General features: G+C 35.9%; 1 protein-coding gene across 2 annotated transcripts in view; it reads left to right on the top strand.

Moving 5' to 3' along the window:
• Positions 1–14,018, top strand: part of LOC127513427 (serine/threonine-protein kinase PAK 3) — a 51,794-nt gene that overhangs the window by 19,026 nt on the left and 18,750 nt on the right. For both annotated transcript variants that reach the window (XM_051895185.1, XM_051895184.1), the window contains exons 2-5: positions 2,349–2,539; positions 5,577–5,677; positions 7,220–7,373; positions 9,281–9,315. In XM_051895185.1, coding sequence (XP_051751145.1) covers positions 2,371–2,539; positions 5,577–5,677; positions 7,220–7,373; positions 9,281–9,315 — 459 coding nt within the window. In that variant the 5' untranslated portion in view covers positions 2,349–2,370. The remainder of the gene's footprint in view (positions 1–2,348; positions 2,540–5,576; positions 5,678–7,219; positions 7,374–9,280; positions 9,316–14,018) is intronic.

The raw sequence follows: 14,018 nt of genomic DNA, 5'->3' as shown, positions 1-14,018 counted from the left end.
TCATATGTTTTGCTATATGATGAAAGAAACTGTTTATATCTCTATTTGTTTCAAATGGCAATATTGTGGCACAAGCTCTACAGTGTGTACTCGGTTGTAGGCTTTGTCCAGGGTTTAGTTTGCCCATCAGCTAACATTTGTACATATTTGTATATGTGGAATAGGAATCAAAGCATTCACCGCGCTCTCCCAGCTAATTAGGTGCTGAGACCTATATATCAATTTAAGAATACCAAAAAAGGTCTGCACTTTGAAGCACTTTAATAATAGCACACAGGAGATAAGATAACAAACGTTTCAGCTCTTCGCCTTCGTCAGTATATGTGGAATAGGGAAATTGGAAAAACAAACCAACAAAGTTTGTTACTAGAATGCATACTGCCAGACACTGCACTGACAGGCTTATGGGCATCATTTCTGATGTATGTATGCTTTCATAATGGCAAAAATCTATGACATCCACAGGGTCACAGGCTAATTACAATTGATTACTCTGGAAAGATGAAGCAGCATCTGTGTTTGCTTGTTTGTGTGGGTGTGAGAGTGCTTTCCTTCCAGTGAATGTTGGGAATGTTATGACTGTTCAGTGTTTGATAGACATTAGCAAATTCTTCATTTAATCACTTAAAAAAAAAAAAAAAACTGTCAATTGGGCGGTACCCTTCACAATTATGCCTTATTTGGACCTATACCTTAATGGCCTTTTGAAAGGGTACCACCCCAGTGACACCTTCTGTACCGTTTTTTTTTGTGACTGTTGGAGTAGAGATTTTCAGAGGTTTTTTCTTCAAAGATGAATGTGTAGCCTTTTTTTTCTGCTAGACTAATTTTTTTTTTTTTTGCAGCGATAACTATAAATAAGCCATTGGTAGCTTTATTTATTGAAAAGTATAAACACTGTGGCTCTTTCAAAATTGCTCTAAACCAATAGAATGGATTTGGGGCAGCATCTTTCGAGCACCCTTCTGAATCCTAAAATGACAAATATTAAAGGGGTCATGAATTGAGAAATCAAATTTTCTGTCAGATAAAAAGTTTATTTAAGGTACATTTACACGACAACGATGTACTAAAACCAGAAAAGTTTTTCCTTTGTGTTTTTCGCGTACAGACGATAACGTTGTCACCCGTTCACACAGATCCGCGAAAATGACTAAAAATGCTGTATTCTGCTGCCAGGCCAGTAGTTGGCGATGTCACTTTATAAAGAAACACTACACGCCTATAGACTGAACACGTAATACGCATGCGCATGACATCACCGTTTTCACAAATTTGCAATTTTGTACTTTACACAGAGATGATAACAGTATCGTTTTCAAAAACTTGCACTTTGAATCCTGTTTTCAGAAATTGTCGTGTAAATGAATGACCAAAATGAATGAAAAGTTTTTTGTTGAAAAATGGTGTCGTGTAAAAGACCCCATAGTTTAAAAAAAAAGTTTTGACTTGTCTACCGAACACACAATAACTAATCTAAATTTAAACACACATGCAATATCACATACATACACAAGCAAACAGAATGAGTCAGTGCTTATCTTAAAAACCTTTATTTAGTCAGCAAAGGTTTAAGTGTAGGATTGCCTTTAGCTGTTGAATCAGCATCCAGATGCAGTGTAATGAACATTTTGAAGATTTTTCCTGAAGTTGGAGATTCTCAAGTGATAATAAGAATATTATTCAGTCTTGATGATGGAGTTGTTTTCTCTGTGTTGGAAGGTTCATTCCAAAGAAGCGTTTGGTAACTTTCACAGATGGCACACCTCTTGAAGGTGGACCAGATAATCCTAAAGTGCCATTTTGAGTAGGATTTTTTTTTTAATCCTAAAATACAGCTTTTTTGCATAATCAGAGTGGGCTGGCAAACAGTATAATTTAAGCTATGAGGACATAATATACTTCAACATTAAAAAAAGTAAGCTATGATTATTTTCATATGAGACATGCTACATATTGGGTTTCATTAATTAGTGGTTCGATTATAAGGTATGCATAAAACAAACATTACAAAATGCAATTTACACACAGTATATAATATAAAATAATATCCTGGGGATTTGTATGTTCATTCTAGGATGGTTTGTCTATTAATTCTCCTTGCTAATGTCAGCATAGGAGTTAAACAATGACATTAGGGACCATTTCTACAGACTTATTATAAATTATTAATTATATTATTCAAGATTAATGCGTGTTGTACAAATTGTTGTTCATTGTTAGTTCATGGTACTTAATGCATTTACTAATGTTAATGTATAGAACCCTGTGAAGTGTCTACCACTTTTTCAATGATCACATATCTGAAAAACAGACTTGACAAAAGCTCTTTCTTTCTGTCTTTGCAGGCCATAGTGAGTGCAACTAAAGATGTCCGATAGTGTCGATATTGAAGAAAAACCACCTGCCCCTCCCTTGAGAATGAACAGTAGTTCCCGTGACCCTTCCTCAGTACTCAGTTCCAAACCACTTCCAATGGCTCCAGAAGAGAAGAACAAGAAAGCCCGTCTCAGGTCCATCTTTCCTGGGGGAGACAAAAGTATGTGCACCCAGTTGTCCCACACAGATTTTGATTTTACATTTTTTTGCGCTGATTGTGGGAGAAAATATGCAGAATGCATTTAAATATGGTAAAATGCTTAAGCATTAAATTACCCACAATATTTAATACAACCCAAATTCCAGAAATGTTGGGACGTTTTTTTAAATTGGAATAAAATTAAAACTAAAGGACTTTCAAATCACATGAGCCAATATTTTATACACAATATAACATAGATAACATAACAAATGTTTAAACTGAGAAATTTTACAATTTTATGCGCAAAATGAGCTCATTTCAAATTTGATGCCTGCTACATGTCTCAAAAAAGTACGGGGGCATGTTTACCATGGTGTAGCATCTCCTCTTCTTTTCAAAACAGTTTGACGACGTCTGGCATCGAGGTTATGAGTTTCTGGTGTTTTGGTGTTGGAATTTGGTCCCATTCTAGGTTTCCAGCTTCTGAAGAGTTTGTGGTCATCTTTGACATATTTTTCTTTAATGATGCAGCAAATGTTCTCTATAGGTGAAAGATCTGGACAGCAGGCAGGCCAATTCAGCACCCGGACTCTTCTGTAACGAAGCCATGCTGTTGTAATAGCTGCAGTATGTGGTTTTGCATTGTCCGGCTGAAATACACAAGGCCTTCCCTGAAATAGATGTCGTCTGGAGGGGAGCATATGTTGCTCTAAAACCTTTATATACCTTTCAGTATTCATAGTGCCTTCCAAAACATGCAAGCTGCCCACTGTATGCACTTATGCACCCCCATACCATCAGAGATGCTGGCTTTTGAACTGAACGCTGATGACACGCTGGAAGGTCTCCCTCCTCTTTAGCCCGGAAGACACAGCGTCCATGATTTCCAACAAGAATGTCAAATTTGGACTCGTCTGACCATAGAACACTTTTCCACTTTGAAACAGTCCATTTTAAATGAGTCTTGGCCCACAGGACATGATGGCGCTTCTGGACCATGTTCACATATGGCTTCCTTTTTGCATGATAGCGCTTTAGTTGGCATCTGCAGATGGCACGGTGGATTGTGTTTACCGACAGTGGTTTCTGGAAGTATTCCTGGGCCCATTTAGTAATGTCATTGACACAATCATGCTGATGAGTGATGCAGTGTCGTCTGAGAGCCCAAAGACCACGGGCATCCAATAAAGGTCTTCGGCCTTGTCCTTTATGCACAGAGATTTCTCCAGTTTCTCTGAATCTTTTGATGATGTTATGCACTGTGGATGATGAGATTTGCAAAGCCTTTGCAATTTGACATTGAAGAACATTGTTTTTAAAGTATTCCACAATCTTTTTATGCACTCTTTAACAGATTGAAGAGCCTCTGCCCATCTTTACTTCTGAGAGACTCTGCCTCTCTAAGACATCCCTTTTATAGCTAATCATGTTACAGACCTGATATCAATTAACTTAATTAGTTGCTAGATGTTCTCCCAGCTAAATCTTTTCAAAATGTCTTGCTTTTTCAGCCATTTGTTGCTCCCTTGCCAACTTTTTTGAGACCTGTAGCAGGCATCACATTTGAAATGAGCTCATTTAGTGGATAAAAGTGTACAATTTCTCAGTTTAAACATTTGTTATGTTATCTATGTTGTATTGTGAATAAAATATTAGCTCATGTGATTTGAAAGTCTTTTAGTTTTCATTTTATTCAAATAAAAAACATCCCAACATTTCCGGAATTCGGAATGTAAAAACATTTATGAGGTAGGTAGAACTTTGCAAATGACAGACCATTAAATTCTGCAAAAATCTACAGTTTCTTGCAGTATACTGTGGGCGCAGAGTCTGTGCTGACCTAATAATTTACAATGCCTTAGTTCAATACTGTTAACCTGACTTGGAATGTGGAAAGTTGCACTCACAGACATACATCATAAAATAATCAAAGAAAGACATGTACACTTATCCCTGCAAATTCAAAGACACTTTATAAAGTTTCTTTTAGATTTCAGAGCTATGACAGAGGGGAAGATTTTCAGTGTATAACTTTTCACAATTAAATAATAACAATATTTTAATACCAATTCAGTCCTAGCTATCGTATTACTTCAGAAGACTTGGAATATACAGTATAATGTATAGTATAGTTTTTATTTTTCTGTCATCTGTGAAACTTTAACCTTAATCCCATTCATTTTTAATTCATAGCAGAAATCAGATTACATATTTTTTTAAATATTTTTCTTTGTGTATGGATGAAAGAAAATCATATGGGTTCAGGCTCAGAAAATAAGTTAATAAAGACAGAATTTTTTGGGTTGTACTGTTGCTTTAACCCGTTTACTGTTACCCCCCTTTTTGAGCACAGATCTGAATTTAAATGATTGTAATTCATGAATGCTTTGGAACACAAGCCTAAGGTTAGTCTCTTTTTAAAGAAGACTTCAATGAAAGTGTAAAGAGTTATAGAACTTTAAGTTTACTGTAAAGCAAATGTACTGAACTAAATGATTTTATACAAAATACATATTTTACAAAATAATTTGGACCCTAAAATTGTTAGAAAATCAAAGCCAAATGTCTAACCAAGTTGCGTTTCAAATCTGAAGTGAAATCACAAAAATTGAGCCCGCTAAAAGGAATAAAAGCACCATTTCCATGGTTACGCAGTGTCAAAACGTTTTTCACAGGATGAATTTTGAGTGTTTAAGTTTAACTTACGAATGATACCTAATTTCTGATGATTACTAAAATATGTGATATGGAAAAAAGGGCAATAATAAAAAGTGCGCCAAACGTCCCTCTACCAGGACACTGACAGTTAACAGTCTAACTAGCTTCACCAACAAGACTTCCTTGGCTAGCCAGCTTCACCAGAAAGATGATGTTGCTTATCTGGAGGTAAATTCACTAGCTCCTCCAAACCAGCAATTGCCAGTATAATCCACACTGGTTTAAGCAAACCAACAGAGACGCCAAAGGGCTATACTCTACCATCCAAACTGAATGGTACTGTTTTGATGAGCTGGTCCAAAAGGTTTAAAAGTGTGTTTGTTTCTCTATTCAACAGCCAATAAGAAGAAAGAGAAAGAGCGTCCGGAGATATCCCTACCTTCTGATTTTGAGCACACTATCCATGTAGGCTTTGACGCAGTAACGGGGGAGTTCACTGTGAGTTCACCCAGTCTCTGGGGTTTAGGTTTTTTCATTTATGTGTTTGCGAGTCATTGTTATCTCTGATGTATGGTTCATGCGGATTGTCCTTTTCTGACATTTGACGTGTGCGTGTATGTATGAATATGGCATGTGTGTGTTGTAAAGTATAGCATTAGTTATGAAAATCAGAAACCATATGGAGGTAGTTTAGAACAGCCATAATGCTAACATTATTTATTGACATAATGTGCTGAACTAAATATAACCCCTGTATATATCTATCTAACCTCACACACATTTTAACCTTTGATTAAAAAAAAATTAAAAATACAACAGCCGAATGCTACAAGTATATTATTTTAGGTCAAAACTGATTAAAAAAAAAAAGCTTTTCAAAAATATTAAAATACATTGCACTTGAATGATAGAATACATCCTGTGTGAATGGCCCATAAGGATGTAATTAACTTCATGTCTGTCGCCAGTGCCATTCTCAAGCATTGTTGTAAATTTATCATACATTGTAATCACAGTCTGGAGTCCTGCATAGCCATTTCTGCAACTTTGGTTCACAAATGTTTGTTTAGATCAGGGGTATTCAGTTAAAGTTCAAGAGGTTCGGTCTCTATATTTTTTTCCCAGCGGAGGTCCGGACTAATACTTTAGTGGAATAGTTATAAATTTCCATCTAGGCAGCAGTAGTACTTTGTAAAATAAAAATAAAATCCTAAACAGTCAAAATAGTCATTAAAGATGAAGGTATTGGGCCCTCAGAGCCAAAGTAGTGGTGTCTAAGAAGTAAAAAAAAAAAATTATCAGTTTAGCCCAATTGGATATGATTATTAAAAGGTAAGATCAGATGTTTATCAAGCTATTATTAATTTTACGTTTAGATACATACACTGCCCTCCAAAAGTTTGGAAACACCCTTGTCAAAGTGCGGTTTTGGACGATATCAGCATAAATCCTTATAATTTTTTTGGTGCAAATACATTAAAGTAACTTGACATTATCATTGAAGACCAGCAATAATAATTTTCATTTTGATTACATAATAATGGCAATATATACATGTCAAAGTCAGACATGCCCCTTTGCCAGCTGTGATGCCTGGTTACTGGTTTAAACTTGGCCCAGATTTGTAATAGATTTTTGGGTCAGCACACCTTAATAGCTTCAACAATTGATTGCCAATTAAGTTTAGAATACAATGAACCAATAGATATATGAACGATATTTTGATGAATCGAAAATTTTAGTTTTTTTCTATGTATAAACTGTTTATGTAATAAAATATGTTTTCGTAGTTTGTGTTGTCCCTTATCAGTGCAAAATTATCACAGATTAAAAAGGATTCATGCCAATATTGTCCAAAACCCCACTTTTCTTGGGCGTTTCCAAACTTTTGGAGGGCAGTGTATGTATGGCAGAAGTCCATGTGACCGAACAGACATTGTATAGGGGTTCAGGGTTTTCCTCTTGAAGTCTGGACCAAGATGATTTACTTATATGTCTCTTTTTTTTCTGTTTCCAATGCACACATGTACACATACACAGGGTATTCCAGAGCAATGGGCTCGGTTATTGCAAACCTCTAATATTACTAAGCTGGAACAGAAGAAAAACCCTCAGGCTGTGATAGACGTTCTCAAGTTCTACGACTCCAAAGAGACTGTCAACAACCAGAAATACATGAGCTTCACGTCAGGAGGTGAGGCACACACACCCACTCAAATACACATGTATATATGCACAGGCGTAGCTACGTGGTGGCCCTGTATTGAAACTTGACAACCCCTCTGGCCACCCGTAGCACTAGGTTTTCTGATTGGAATAACAACTGACTTTTCTGCTCAAAGAACTATAACGCTGACCTAAAGGCCACATATGCAGTTCATTTGAATTTAGTTGCCACTTACTTTTTTACTGCTTAACATTAGCCACTTTATTGGAAAAAAATAAGTCTGTGTGGTATAGAAGTGTAGCACCAGTAAATGCGTATGCCTTATATTTACTTTTATGTGTGGGGTTATTCATTGCAGGCTATTGTCATTTTCTGTAGATCTTAAATGGGTTGGGGTTCTTCTTACTCTTCTTCTTCCACCAAAATGAAATCCCTGGGTCTTACCTTGAAAAAGTTACTGCAACCACAGGCATCATGCCCATTCAAACCGAGGAGACACGTACCCCCTCAGATTTTTGAGCCAAATTGATTTGAATGCAGCTTCCAACAAAAATAACATTTTTACATTTGATAATTAACTCTTTGAAGTGGTCACACCGGTGTTCAGTGTGTCACATTATCAACTGCTAAATTCAAATCTGCATTTGCACTTTGGCTGGCGCTGAGCAAGAGAAGAAAAGCTCAGCGCTCATCATATATGGCTAACAGTATGTATTCTAGCCCCACTGAGCATTGCAGTTCTGCATTCTAAACAAACAATGTTATGAATGTTAAAGCAACCAGAATCTATAAACCTCAAGTTCGGGTGTAAACCATTGCTGTAATATTGTTTTTTAGCAGCAGTGAAACCAGTCATTAAAGGGTTAGTTCACCCAAAAATGAAAATTCTGTCATTAATTACTCACCCTCATGTTATTCCAAACCCGTAAGACTTTCGTTAATCTTCAGAACACAAATGAAGATATTTTTAATGATATCTGAGAGCTTTCTGTCCCTCCATTGACAGCTACTTGACTACCATTTTGACACTTCAAAAAGTTCATAAAGAGATCATAAAACTAATCCATATGAATTGAGTGGATAAGCCCTTTTTTTTTTTTTTTTTTTTTTTTGAAGAGACTCAATCGCTTTACATGATGAACAGATTTAATTTAGGCTTTTATTTACATATAAACATTGATCAGTGAACATAAACAGAAGCTCAACCGAACCTGCTTGACACGGAGAACAAACCTCTTCCAGAAGCTCAAACGTGCTGCGTAAGACACGAGGATGAACCTCATTGGCTCTTGAGCTTCCGTTTACCACAACTTATGTGTAAGTTGATGAATGTTTATATGTAAATAAAAGCCTAAATTCAAACTGTTCATCATATAAAGCGATCGTGTCTCTTCAGAAAATTTAGACTAAACTGCTCAATTCATATGGATCAGTTTTACATTTTCTTTATAAACTTTTTAAAGCATCAAAGTGGTAGTTGCGTAGCTGTCAACGGAGGGTCAGAAAGCTCTCAGATTTCATCAAAAAGATCTTCATTTGTGTTCCGAAGATAAACTAAAGTCTTACGAGTTTGGAATGACATGAGGGTGAGTAATTAATGACAGAATTTTCATTTTTGGGTGAACTATCCCTTTAACAACCTTCTCTGAACTAATGTGAACTTATAAGAGAAATCATCATTGAGCAACAAAAGACAAGGATCTAGGTCAGACTGCAGCTCTGTGATTTGTTTAGCACTTGAACTACATGTTTCCAGAAATGGGATATTACCAGATAATCCCAAAACATATGCAAAAAAGTACCTTTAGAATTAGAATTACAGACTGCAATTGGAATTTGATGAGAGTTTGACCCTTCTACATTTCTATAATTATATTATAAATTAAGGTTTGCTTTGAGTGAAATTCTGACTGATGGAATGTTTATGCTTCCAGATAAATCCGCTGGTTACATTGCAGCCAATACTCTGGTGAGTTGCTTTTTTTTTTTTTTTTTTTTGTCTTTTCCTTATTTTGTTTCCCAGTTTGACATTTTATTTCAATTTACCAATTCATCTTCATGAATTAAAGGATTCATGATTCAAGCACCCAGTAATGCCATGTCTACCCCTCACAAACACAACCGTTAATAACACGGACTAGCTGAACTGCAATAAAATCTGTTACAGCCTATAGTGCATTGACTTTGTAGTTATGTAACCATTATGTAGTTTTATGATCCATTCCTTAGTAAAAGATTAAGTTTAATTTTGACTCAAAGATTCTGTAAAATAAAAATAAATTCACTTTTACACTAATATTGTGATAATAAAGATCACTCTTGTGCATCTTAGGGGGGCTTTCACACTGGGAACATTTGCTTCGGTCCGAGTCTGAGTGTGATTGTTCCCGCTGCCCCCCTGCAGCATTGGTCTGGTTTCACACTCAACTTGATTCTATAGAATCCTGGTGCATTTGCGTTCACCTTACGCCATCTCAAACATTCACAACGCATAATAGAAACAGGACGTAGGTCAATATATTGTGTTTTTTTTTATTAATTTGGTGCTATTATGGGCTGCAGAGTGAAGGACACTTGGGTTTAGTGTATGTGCGTCGAATGAAGGCGGCTTTCTGCTGCTTGCAAGCAGACTCTTTTGAGGAGACAGCTGATTGCGAGCCATTTATTTGCTCTGATTGCACTCACTATGCGCGGTTACACTGCGCGCTCACTCTCGCCTGTATCCAAGGTAAATCATCACCACCGTCATCTCATCCCTTACATGCGTTTTGTTGAAGTAATGACGTTGTTATCGGCTAAAACACATACACAGGTTACTTTACTTCCTGAACAAGTGCACACCCGAGACTGAGTTGCTTTTACATTAAAACTTCCAGGTCCGCACGACACCTTTCAACCAGTGTGAAAGCACCCTTAAATTCAAAATCTTTCCCATCACCTGCATATGTTTCTAACACTGATGTTATTGACGGTGTCCTCCATCATTGCCAACTGACTGTGACAAAACTGTTGTGTTGACCTAGATTTAAAGGTGATTTTAAACCACAGAATTAAGCAAACACATATCTTCAAAATGCTTATTTCTCTGCGACGATTATCTAAATAAACGTTTCTTTCCTTTGATTTGATTTGCCACCCACTGAAAAGTATTAAAAATTAACCACTAAATGTGTATAAATTATGCATGTCTCATAGTGTGTTAGGGTTTTTGGTGGTCTACAAGGTCTAAACATCTTGACCAAGAGGGTCTACCAGACTTCAACAGTTGATAGTGAATCATCTAGACCAGCTTGGAGCAGCTAGAAGCCTTACAAAGCCAGCTTAAACTGGTTAAAGCTGAATTTTCCAGCAGAGTGCAAAATAAGTGCTACAGAAGCAGTGGTCAAGACTAATATGATATCTTTCATAAAGATACTGTAAATAATGTGTAAACAGTAGGTGGCATGCTGCTTAAATGAAGGTAAACTTATTGTTTTTAAAAACAATAAAATTTTCCATTGAACTTAGCACCTGACTCAGGTTCTGTGTTGTATCTGTGTAAATCTGGACATCTGGTCATTTTTCCCTCTTGTGAAATTTCCAAACTGAGCACCTCGCCTTAGGTTACAGTGTCAGAAAAAAAGGTACGGCGCTGTCACTGGGGCATTACCCTAAGCGAAAAGGTACTAATATGTTCCATTTAGGGGTAAGTAAGGTACAAAGATGTACCTTTTCACTTTTGTACCTTAGGGTACTGCCCCAGTGACAGCGCCGTACCTTTTTTTCTGAGAGTGTAAGGGCTAAATCCTAGCTCAGACTGTCTGAAATTCAGGATATCATCAATCACATGCTTGACCGATGCTGAAAGCAGTGTAAAGATTCAGCTTCACAAGTGCTTAATCTTTAAACTTTCCTTTAATTTGGCCCTTTGTGCTTGTGTGTTTGCATGTCTTTTATAGATTTAAACACAAAACAGTTTTTACAGCTTAGTAAAATAAATGAAATTCAACATGTGGGCTTAAATGTTACTGAGTTGAATGTGGTTGAGAAGAAGTTTTATGCAACCCAGCTCATTAGAAAAATGTGCCTTTACCTACATTTTTGGAAAAACTCAAAAAAGTACCAAATGAACACTAGGGGCAGTAAAACAACTTTTATTCCTTTTACACAAATTATGATTACAGGGGCAGATTATCAATTAATGAAGACTAAGGGTACGTTTGCGCAACAACAATATACTAAAAACAGAAATGTTTTTCCTTTGTGTTTATTGCGTACAGACAACGACATTGTCAAAATGATCCCCGTTCACATGGATCCGCGAAAAGGATTAAAAGCGCTGTATTGCTCATGCCAGGCCAGTAGTTGGCGATGTCACTTTATAAAGAAACACTACGCGCCTTTAGACTGAACACGTAATACACATACGCATGACATAACGGTTTTCACAAATTTGCATTTTTTTAGTTTACACAGAGACGATAATGGTATCATTTTCAAAAACTTGCACGTTGCAACCTATTTTCAAAAGTTTGATTTTCAGGCCCCCAAAACGGCGTTGTTGATGTAAATGAAAGGCCAAAGTGCATAAAGAGTTTTCTGTTTTTAGTTGAAAATGGTGTCATGTAAACGGCCCCTAAGTTTCACAATTGCACAATACTATTTTATCACCTCAAAACACCTTTACCATAGTGCATGATTTGTAAACTAATGTGTTGGGGGTGCAAGGAAAAGCTCTTCAGAAAACGAGCTCAAAGCTGTGTAAAAACAAGGTAAAATGGTATTGTTGCTTCAGCAAATGCGTCTTTATCTCATGGTGTTTTTGTTTTGTTTTGTTTTGTTTTGTTTTTTACACCATTGGTTGGGCTTAGGGTTGGGTTTAATGTAGGGGGTACATTATTTTTTAGAGCATTAACCTTTTATCGTCACTCATCATGCATGAACCAATGTAATAATATGTAGCCGCAATTAAAAAAGCTTTTTATCGCCACTTATTGGACATTTGATGTTGAAACTGAAGCAACATAATTTCATTTTTGCAAAAATGTCACCACAGGCACATATTTTTCATGAGTGTGGGTGGATTTTACTACATGAAGAACTTTCTTAAAGGGCATTAAATAAGCTTAAGGGCATTTAACACATTAACATTCTCAACAAGTCCAGCAGACATTATCACTCCATTATTCATTAAATATTTTTAAAAGCTAAATTTATGTAAACATTTTAAGGAATTCAAAACAAAGACACTGAATCTGAAAATAATTATTGATTGATTGAGTGGTTTAATTTATTATTATTATTTTATTTTATTTTTGCAGATGATGTAGGTTATAGGGAAAATCCATCTTAGTGTTGTTACAGCAGTTGAGCTAAATGCAGTATGATGCAGTTATGATAGCCTATTATATTTTAATACATAGAGGTTTGATGCTCCAAGTCAGGAAGGACATCCTGCGTAAAACATATGCCAAATAAATATGAGGGTAATCCGCTCTAGCGACCCCTAGCAGGAGCGGCTGAAAATGTGTGTGTCTGTGAAAGAGAGTAGTTTGATAGAAAGTACGGTATTTTCCAGAAAAAAGAATGTAAGTCCCACCAGGTCAGAGAATGAGAATAAAAACACTGATAAACTGTATTTTATTATTACATTCAGAAATAATGTAAAATACTGGTAAAAAAAAAAAAAAAAAATGTTTACAACACTTTTAACATGTATTTTAGTTCCCCTCTTGCCACAAAAAAAAGGTGTGCAGAACATGAAAAATTAAGTATAAAATAAACCCACAAGATAAAACCTTTCTGTATGAACACACAGACCACTCATTTCTAATATACATAACTGACTTAATTTGAAAAACAAATAAAAACATATAAGTAATGATTACTAATATTCTGTTTTTCTACTTTACTACATTAAAAAATGTTTACAGTTAGAACACTTTTTTTTTTTTTTTTTTTTTTTTACATTACCACAGAAAAACCAGCTCATTGTACAACTGTAAAAACAACAAATAACATTCACTCAAAAAGTAAGGGAGTAACTGTTCAGTTCATGAAAGGACAAGCTATTTCATTTTAAAGAGAGAGGGTGGAGTGAAATTCTTTCCCCTAAAAATAGACATTGTTCGATATCTTCGGATAAGAGAACTGTATGTCCTTTAAATTTTCCCCAGTTGATGAGGACACTATTATCACTCTTAGCAAAAATCATGGCTCAGGTGTGATGCACACACAAGCTATTTAATGTGCTTCAACTGTCCCTCTGTTCCAACTGTACTCGGTTTACCCTAATGAACTATCACATACCTCTCATTCAGCACAAATCTACTCTACAACAGACAGTTTTGTTGACTGCATTTTTGGTTGATGAAGAATTAGTCTGTAATGTCAAGTTAGATGCTAATGCTAGAACTGATATGTTTTGTTTGTGTGCATATTTGTGTGCACTTTGGTTGCTTGATGTTAATTGCATTATATAAGTCACTTTCAGATATTAAAAAAAATGCAACTGATATTCCAGAAAATACAGTAGGTGCGTTCATCTTTTCATCAGCAATTTTTTAGTAACTATAGACTACATACAGAAGTGTGTTTTGTGATGCACCATTCATCAAATCATTGATTATTTAAGTGTCAGAGACAAAAGTCCAAAAGTACGGTGGTGCATTGCTGCCTCATACATATTATTTT

The sequence above is a fragment of the Ctenopharyngodon idella genome, chromosome 5, assembly GCF_019924925.1.
Source record: "Ctenopharyngodon idella isolate HZGC_01 chromosome 5, HZGC01, whole genome shotgun sequence".
Classification (NCBI taxonomy): domain Eukaryota; kingdom Metazoa; phylum Chordata; class Actinopteri; order Cypriniformes; family Xenocyprididae; genus Ctenopharyngodon; species Ctenopharyngodon idella.
The sequence above is the reverse complement of the archived record's forward strand: the minus strand, read 5'-3'. Positions and strand labels throughout refer to the sequence as shown.